The 9,796-nt window shown below is 42.2% G+C and overlaps 1 protein-coding gene across 1 annotated transcript; it reads left to right on the top strand.

The window, feature by feature from the left end:
• Positions 1-1,293: 1,293 nt before the first annotated feature.
• LOC149579811 (uncharacterized) lies at positions 1,294-2,347 on the top strand. Its single transcript, XM_089802569.1, has 3 exons — positions 1,294-1,927; positions 2,009-2,148; positions 2,249-2,347. Exons 1-3 carry the CDS (start codon positions 1,294-1,296, stop codon positions 2,345-2,347), a joined length of 873 nt encoding a protein of 290 aa, XP_089658695.1.
• The last annotated feature ends 7,449 nt before the right edge of the window (positions 2,348-9,796 follow it).

Raw genomic sequence — 9,796 nt, 5'->3', positions numbered from 1 at the left:
ATATTTTCTCTTGCATTGTTTGCTTCAAGCTCTTGCTCTTTCGGTTTCTCTTCAGCAAGCTATTTGCATGTAGGTGATCTTGGCGATTGCGGAGTTGGATTTCATCAACTCCTACATGGTATCAGAGCCTCCCTGCTGCTTCTTGTTTGAAGGATTTTTGAAGCCGTGATTTGGAGTCACAAACCCTAGTTTGTTTGTGCAATTTTTCTTCAAATCAGGGGATCAGCAAATTTTTGGAGCACTTTCAGCCCAAACGGACATCACCATTGGATCCGGAAGGCTGTTTGCAGTCAAAATTCATATAAAACTTTCCTTTTTTGGAGACAGAGCTCCAGGAGGCAAAAAAAAAATTTTGTTTCAGGGTCTGGCCGTACCGTCGTACGGACGCGCGACAGTGCAAAAAAATAAAATAAAAAATAAAAAATTTCGGGCACCGCCGCAGCAGCGCCAACGCGCCACCGCGGGGCCACCCGATCTCCACTCGAGCGCCTCCAACAGGCCGCTCCGCCAGCGGTTCCCGTCGTGGCGCCACCCTAAACACCCGCCGCATGGGCGCAGCTGCCTCCGCCACCGCAGACAGCGGCGCCGCCGGGTTTTCCTCCCGGGCGCCGCCGCCACCGGCGATTTTCGTCGCTTCGCCGCCCTACGGCCTATCCAACCACCGAGCAACACGTGGCGCTGTCTGCTTCCACTCATTGACCGCCACGTGGTGCCTGACAGAGATTTGCTGACGTCATATTCCGGTCGGCTGACGTCACTTTCTCGACGTCTGACATCACCTTGCCGTTGACGGATTTTTTTACCGGCGACAGGTTTGTGACGAGCATACGACCGTCAAATTTATGCCTTTGTCTGTAATTTTCCAGCAAGTGCTTTTTTGGAGCAGCAGTCAGTTTTTTGGCTATAACTTGAGCATACGGAGGTCTTTTTCCGATCCGAAAGAAGCGTCAGAAAGCTGACTCAGAGACGGACACATTGGTGCTAGTTTTGCACAATTTTGAGTTCATTTGAGCTTCCATTTTTTGTGTCAAAGTAGAGGCTTCTGTTTCCTCTTATTCTGCATCAACAAATCCAGGTTCCTTTCCAATTTTTTGCTTTCCTTAGTTGTTTTTTTGTGGTATTTGGGAGATATTTTTGTACGTTTGTGGGGGGGTGTCTTTCTTTTCTGTAATTTACTTCAGTTAAGACCCTTCTACTTCCGTCTTCTTCTTTCTCTCAATGGCGGATCCATCTATATCCCGTCTCACACCACACAACTACCACACATGGAAAGCACAAATGACTAGACTTCTAATGTCAAGAGGTCTATGGTCTTGTCTGGATGAGCATCAGCCTAATCTCCAACGACCTTATGAGATTCTACAGCACAGGAACAAGATGGATGAAGCCATGGGGCTTATTGCACTCAACATTTCAGACAGCTTGTTGTTTCACCTGGATGGTTTGACTACTCCACGGGCTTATTGGCTGAGATTTCAGACTTTGTTTGGACAGGTGAATGAGTTCCGAGCACTTCAGTTGGATGCAGAATTAACTTCTTTGTCACCTAGTAACTTTCCCACCATTGAGGACTTTCTAGTGAAGTTCAAATCCCTGCGTGCAGTTTTACAAGGATGTGGGAAGAACAAAATGGATAATGAGTGCATATTTTTGATACTCTCAAAGCTGAAGGGCCAGTATCAGGTCTTTTCTTCTACTTTCTACTCCACCATGGATGCCCTTGGAGATCATCATAGGATGCCTTCATTTGAGACATTTTGTGACAGGTTGACTAGGGAACAGGCAAAGATCCAGCAGGTGGATGGCTCTGGCTCTTCCAGCCAAGCATTGGTTGCTCAAAATTCTAAGGGAAAATCAAAGAAGAAAGGCAAATCGAAGAAAGGCACATCTGATCCTCCAGCTAATCTTCCAGCAAACCCTCCCAAGGGTAAAGATTCTTCAAAGTCGGGTGAGTCTACCTCCAAGATCAAGAAGAAATCTAGTGAGAACTGCAGCTTTTGTGGCAAAGATGGACATTCGGTTTCTAGGTGTTGGAAACGATTAGAGGCTTTAGAGGCAGCCATGAAGGAGCATAACATTTCAGCTCCTCACTCTTCATCTCCATCTGCAGGGAAAGGTCATGCTCTTACTGCACGAGCTACGCCTTCAGTGCCTTTATGGATTCTTGATTCCGGGGCTTCTCACCACTTAACAAACACTCCTAAGTTGCTTACTTCACTAGCTCCTTCTGCCACCACACATATTGCAGTTGGGAACTCTTCACAACTTTCAGTTTTGGGTTCTAGCACTATTGCTCTGGCCGGAGGTTCTCTACAGGATGTACTTTGTGTCCCTGATATTTCGATGAACCTTCTGTCTGTCTATCAGATTTGCCACTCTGGCTCTGGGAAGACAGTCGAGTTCTCACCACATGATGTGGTTATTCGGGACCTGCATGATCCAGAGATGATTGTGGCCACTGGGAGTGTTGACTCTGCATCACGTCTCTACAGATTTGATGGATTTGAGTCTTCTGATGACACAGGTTCATGTTTCATTACACATGCAGATTCAGTAAGCAGACTTTGGCATGAACGTTTTGGGCATGTCAATTACAGATATCTACAACAGTTGAGCACACAGGCACTTGTTCTTGGGCTTCCCCAGATCTCCTGTCCAGATGGTGTTTGTCAGGGATGTGCACTTGGCAAGCAACATAAGGATTCTTTTCCACATGGACGAGCCACTCGTGCTTTAGCACCTTTGGAGCTGATTCATAGTGACCTCATGTCATTTCCTACTCCTTCTTTTTCAAGTGCTAGATACGTGCTTACATTCATTGATGACTTCTCCAGACGCACATGGGTGTACTTTCTCAAGTACAAGTCTGATGCCTTTGATTCATTTCGTGTGTTTAAGGCATTTGTAGAGAAGCAGTCTGGGCTTTCTATTCGGCGCATACGCACAAATAATGGGGGGGAGTATGTGAACCAGGCTTTTAGAGATTTCTGTTCTGAGCATGGTCTTCAGCATCAGCTTTCAGTGCCCTACACTCCTCAGCAGAATGGTGTGGCCGAGAGAAAGAACCGAACCCTTCGGGAGATGGCCAATTGTATGATCCAGTCTAGGTCCATGGATTCATGTTTTTGGGCAGAGGCAGTCAATTGTGCCAACTACATTCAGAATCGGATGCCTCACAAGGCACTTCGCCATATGACTCCTGAGGAGGCCTGGTCCCGTGTCAAGCCTGATGTGTCATCATTCAGAGTTTTTGGGAGTACAGCATATGCCTTTGTACCTGCTACTCAGAGGAAAGCAATGGAACCGAAAAGCCGACCATTGATTTTTGTTGGCTACTGTGAGGATGTTAAGGCTTACAGGTTATTTGATCCTAATTCCAGAGAGGTCCTATTTCGCCGGGATGTCCAGTTTGATGAGAGCCCACCTGCAGTTTATTCCTCACTTCCAGTGCCTCCTCCAGCTCCCACTACTCCCTCTTCATCTCCACCTTGTTTCACAGATGATGAGGATGATGATCATGGTGATCCTGATATCCCTCCACCACAGGATCCTTCCTAGATGCCTAAATGGGCTCGAGCTACTGTTGATGCTGCAGGATCTCTAGCTGGTGACCCATCCACATCCCGTCGCACTCGTTCTCACACTGCAGGCTCTAGTCTTTTGAGTCATGCTGTTAGTACTGATCCTCAGACTTTTGCGGAAGCAACAGGACATTCAGAATGGGACAGTGCAATGGAGGAGGAATATTCTTCTTTAATGAAGAACCACACATGGGATCTTTGTTCTCTTCCCAAGGGGAGAACGCTAGTGCGTTGTAAGTGGATTTATCGCACTAAGTACGTTGCTGATGGTTCCATTGATAAGCATAAGGCTCGTCTTGTTGCGAAGGGTTTTTCGCAAGTCGAGGGTGTTGATTATTCTGAGACATTTGCCCCTGTCGCCAAGATGAATTCTATTCGCCTTGTCTTATCCCTCACAGCTTCACAGGGATGGTCACTTTATCAGATGGATGTGAAGAGTGCCTTCCTACACGGTGATATCACAGAGGAGATTTACATGGAGCAACCTCCAGGTTTTGTGCAGGATTCCACCTTGGTTTGCAGGCTTCGACGTTCTTTGTATGGTCTCAAACAAGCCCCTAGGGCTTGGTATGAGAAGATAGACTCATATTTACTGTCTATAGGCTTCACCCGCTGCCATTCCGATCCCACGGTGTACATTCAGCGTCTTGGTGATGAGATACTGATTCTTGTTTTGTATGTTGATGATCTTATCCTTACAGGTAGTTCGTCATCCATGCTCCAGAATGTTAAGTGTGCGCTAATGGACCAGTTTGAGATGACTGATCTTGGTTTGCTGCACTATTTTCTTGGTCTTCAGATTCATCAGTCTCCTACTGGCATTTTTGTGTATCAGCAGAAGTATGCTCTTGACATGCTTCGTCGCTTTCACATGCTTGATTGTAAGGCTGCTCCTACACCATTTCAGTCGGGTGTCACTTTGTCTACCTCCTGCTCTTCACCTACAGTGGATGCTACTTTGTATCGGCAGTTGGTTGGCAGCCTTTTGTACCTGACACACACCTGCCCTGATCTATCTTATGCGATTGGCCTAGTCTCTCGATTTTCTCAGGACCCTCATGAGAGTCATTGGCAAGCTGCCAAGCGTATTCTAAGCTACATTCAGGGCACCCTTATGTATGGCATTCACTATAGTACAGGGACACCACACATTGTTGGCTACACTGACTCAGATTGGGCCGGTGATGTTGATGATCGAAAGTCCACTTCTGGCTTTGTGTTTTCCCTTGGCACCAGTCCCATCACATGGTCGTGCAAGAAGCAGCATGCTCACGCACTTTCATCTACAGAGGCTGAGTACAGGGCCGCAGTTCTTGCTAGTCAAGAGGCTTTATGGCTTCGTCAGTTGATGACTGAGTTTGGATTTCCTCCTGATCGCCCTACTATTTTGTGGTGCGATAATCAGAGTGCCATTCACATTTCTTGCAACCCGGTGGAACATCAGCGTACCAAGCACATTGAGTTGCATATGCATTTCATCCGTCAGTTGATTCAGGATGGTGTTATTGCATTGGAGTACATTCCTACTACCGGTCAGGTTGCAGACCTCTTCACTAAGCCTTTTGCATCACCACGCTTTCTTCAGCTACGGTCAATGCTTGGGGTTACGGAAGTTGTCCTTGGGGGGATTGGTTGAGGCCTTCCTTCCTTCACTTCATGTTTTTTTTAGCATATTGTTTTTACCTCTTTTTGGAGGAGGTTTTTTCCCATAGGGTTTTCCCTCTTTCTCCGTTTTTCAGAGGTTGCATTGTACTTGGGTACCTAACATGGCCTCGTTGTCGGGACCCATTATGCATTCATCTTTGTTTTGTGAGCTTAAGGCATTTCCCTAAGTTGCACTTAAGGGGGGGTGTTAGAGTAAATAATTAATATTTAATTATTTATTCTATTGCTTAAGCTTACTTAGGTTATGCATTTATTTTATATTTTATATTTAATGCATGTTGTGGTTAGTTGGTGACAACACGAGAGTTTGTTCCCTTCTAGTTGTCACACTTATCTTCTACCACCTTCCAGCTTGTTCTACAAGCTTCCATGAGCTCTTTATATTCGGGCTCTCTCTCATTGTAAATCAATCCATTCACATAGCAATTTCATTTTCCTATTGTGAAATATTTTCTCTTGCATTGTTTGCTTCAAGCTCTTGCTCTTTCGGTTTCTCTTCAGCAAGCTATTTGCATGTAGGTGATCTTGGCGACTGCGGAGTTGGATTTCATCAACTCCTACAATCTTGGTTAGAGTCGTTGAGACATAACATAGAATAAGAAGCAGAATGCGAAGTTGGAACATCAACGATTGTAATTAAGTTATATCTAGTCGTAACCCAAAAGACCTTACAGCTAGGTATGCAATAGATCTTTGAATGCATATATGAATGAAACCTTTTCTTCATCTATCTCTCAAGTTGTTTGTTTTGTTATTATTTCCACTTTGTTGACCATGTGCAGGTAGTTTAGATAGCTAGGTGTGCCTTTGGCCCTACTTATTCATCTCTCCCTGTGTAAGGTGGTATCAAAGCTCGAAGTTTGTCCTTCTAGAGTTTGGATTGTGTAGAACCCTAAGTGAATTTGGTTGTGAGGTAGTAGATCTAAGGATTTGACCTACAACGTGTAGAGGGTTATGACATGCAAGAACCTGATTTGTAAAGATGGTTCGAGGTAGAGGAAATGCTAATAATACAATATTAGATACATTAAGACAAACTGCAGCCAAATTAGATGCTATGGAGACATCCTAGAGGAGGAGCACATCTTGATGATGTAACTGATGATGAAGTAGTAGAACCAAACCCTAATCTAGAACTTGAAGAAGATCAAGACGAGGCAAGGTTGTTGAGAGTATTATCTAGGACAACTTCAAAGCCTACTATAGAAGTTGTTCCTTATGATGGAAAATTGGATACCAATGTTGTGTTAGATTGGATCTTTGAAATGGAGAATTTTTTTGAGTATGAAAACACTCCTGATAATAGGAAGGTGAAGATTGCAGTTACTAGGTTGAAAGGACATGCCTCACTGTGGTAGGAGAATTTGCAAACTGATAGACAAAGAAGAGGAAAGGAGAAGATTAGAACTTGGGTGAAGATGGTGAACAAAGTAAAGAACAAATTCCTTCTTGTTGATTACCAAGTTAGCTTGTTAAGAAAGATGCAAAATTTGAGGCAAAGAGACACAAGTGTGAAGGAGTCTACTGATGAATTCTATAGGTTGGACATCAGATCTGGACATGTGGATCATGATATTGAGAAAATTGCAAGGTACATAAATGGAATGAGATCTAGAAATTAAGATAAAATAAATTTTGTGAAGTTGGAAAGTGTGGAAGAAGGATACCAATATGCTTTGAAGGTTGGGGAGATCTTGACAAAGAAGCATGAACAAATACAAAGAGGTAGAGGTGGTAGATTCCAGAGAGGCAGAGGTAGATCTTATAGTGAAGGTGGCAAATTTGACAGTTTGGTATAGCATAAAAGCAAATTTGAATGTAAGAATGATGAAAAAAGTAAGACTGAATGGAAAGGTGGTAATTCTTACTGAGGAGGTACTAATTCTTACCAAGGAATAGGTAATTTTTATTCTAGAGGTGGTTTTCATGGTAATTGTTTTAGATGTGGTAAAGAAGGGCAGAGATCCTTTGAATGTAGAAAAGTGGGCAAGGTAACATAAATGTTGTGATTCAAAGAGATGATGAAGGTTCACCGAGTGGACCTGAGGCTAGAGAAAATCTGACGGTGCGAAGAACCTTATGTAATAAGGGAAGTGATGAGGAACCTATGTTAAGGAAGTCTTTTCAAAACCAGATGTAAGATGGCTGAAAAATGTTGCAAGGTAAATAATTGATAGTGGAAGTTTTACAAATTTGGCATCAGAAGAGCTGGTTACAAAGTTGTAGTTTCGAAGGCTGAAGCATCCTAAACCCTACCACGTTTCATGGATCAAAGATGAGCATAAGATATTGGTAAGTGAACAATGTATTGTGAAGTTCAAGATTGGACATTACTTTGATGAAGTTCTATGTGATATTATGCCTATGGATTGTTGTCATATTTTATTGGGTCGACCTTGGCAATATGATAGATATGTTATACATAATGGAAGATTGAATCTATATACTCTTATGGTGAATGGAAAAAACATTAAACTACCGTAAAAAGAGTTTACAAATATTTGTGTGGCACTTTAGATTATGTTTTCATGGAAAACTCAAAATGGAACAAATTAGCACAAATTCAAAATTTTGTCGATGTTGATTAGGCTATAGATAGTGATTTTCAAGCATCTACTAGTGGGTATATGAAACAACCTAACAAATCAAAGAGAAATATTGAATTGCTAGAATCGCAACTACAAAGGTTTGTTGGACAACTCGCAAATGTTTCCCTTCAAATTTAGGACATGGACCAATCACATCCCTAGGACCCATTTATCTCTAGCACTTGTATCAAATGTGAGTAGATTGATCTTTTTGTGTGATGGAAAAAAATGCTCCAACAATTGGTATCAAAGCCAAGTTGCAAATTCAAATCCCCTAAATTGACATTGAGGGGGATTGCTTGACCAATTGTCAGCATCTCCCTTTGAATCTAGGACATTGACAAACTTGTTATAAGTTAGGTTTGTCATTGCACCAAAAGATCGACCTATCAATGTCTTATACAACCATTAGACTTATAGAATACAATAGGTGGTTAAGTCATGTCACTAATCCCAAAGAGGAAAGTTGGTGATTAATCCATTAATCCCCCCTATTGTTACCCTAGGAGATTTGAACCTATGACTAGCTCTAATACCATTTGTTACAAGCTAGTGTTGACATTACACCAAAAGATCAACATGTCAATGCCCGACATAACCACTAGACTTATAAGATAATTTAATATTAATGTCCAACAAGAGACCACAACATGGGTCTATGGGACTGGGAGCTTACAACCAAGAAGATAGCACCAAACAATGTCAATAAAAGACCAAGCACAAAACCTAAAATAGAAGACGAAGAAGAGAGCAAGAGTTACAACGAACATGATTAGGGTTTAGGGATCCTTCCTCAAAGGGAAGAAGGACAACAATGAATGAGAAGGACGGGGGCAACCAGGGACCCTGTTCTGTCGCTGAGTGTTGCAGGAGGAGTGTCGCTAGTGGAGTGGAACACTACGAGGTTTCACTGATCTGGAGTGGCTGGTGTCAGGAAAACTATACAGTCACTTCGTACCTCGTGCAAGAGATGAGGGCGAGGAGGACGTAATAAGTTGTACCTAGGTCCAACCCATGGGAAAAGATAGCTATAAAGTGTGATCGCAAGTTGTATGGCTTCACGAAGATAAAGCACAAGGCAATGTTGATCTATGTACCTGAAGAAGTCAGAGGAATTTACACTCTCTAAACAAACAATAGAATCTACCTCTGATCTTGTAGTATATGGGGCATCTAAATAGGAGATGGTTAAGCCATGTTACGAATCCCAAATGGGAACATGGTAGTTAGTCCAACATAACCATCTCATGACAATCCATTCATCTTTGGCATTTGTATCTAGCATCAATAGGTTGATCTTTTGGCGTAATGGTAACCATGTTCCAATAAAGTGATGCAAATGCATTTTATTGTTCTTTTGTATGTCTTGTTTGATAAATAAGAGGTTGTTAATCCTCCATATAACATTTGTTTTAAAAAAAATATTGGAGGTTGGAATTATTTTCTAATATTGGGATCCTAATTAAATATGTTAAAAGCCTAATTTAGGTTATTGATGTCTATTAAACAAGGCAATATTCATGTACACAAGGAATATATGTATGTGTAGGCATACGTATACATGTATATGTATACACACACGCGCGCGCGCGCGCGCGCGCGTGTGTGTGTGTGTGTGTGTGTGTGTGTGTGCATGTGCATGTGTGTGTGTGACACACACACATGTTCCAACAAAGTGATGCAAATGCATTTTATTGTTCTTTTGTTTGTCTTGTTTAATAAACAAGAGGTTGCTAATCCTCCATATAACATTTGTTTTAACAAAATATTGGAGGTTGTAACTATTTTCTAAATATTGGGATCCTGATTAAATATGTTAAAAGCCTAATTTAGGTTATTGATGTCTATAAAACAAGGCAATATTCATGTACAAAAGGGATATATGTGTGTAGGTATACATATATATGTATATGTATATGTATATGTATATACACACATATATGTATCTATGTGCGTGTGTGC

Source organism: Cupressus sempervirens, chromosome 1, assembly GCF_028749045.1.
Source record: "Cupressus sempervirens isolate cs-2001-9-10 chromosome 1, ASM2874904v1, whole genome shotgun sequence".
Classification (NCBI taxonomy): Eukaryota; Viridiplantae; Streptophyta; class Pinopsida; order Cupressales; family Cupressaceae; genus Cupressus; species Cupressus sempervirens.
The sequence above is the reverse complement of the archived record's forward strand: the minus strand, read 5'-3'. Positions and strand labels throughout refer to the sequence as shown.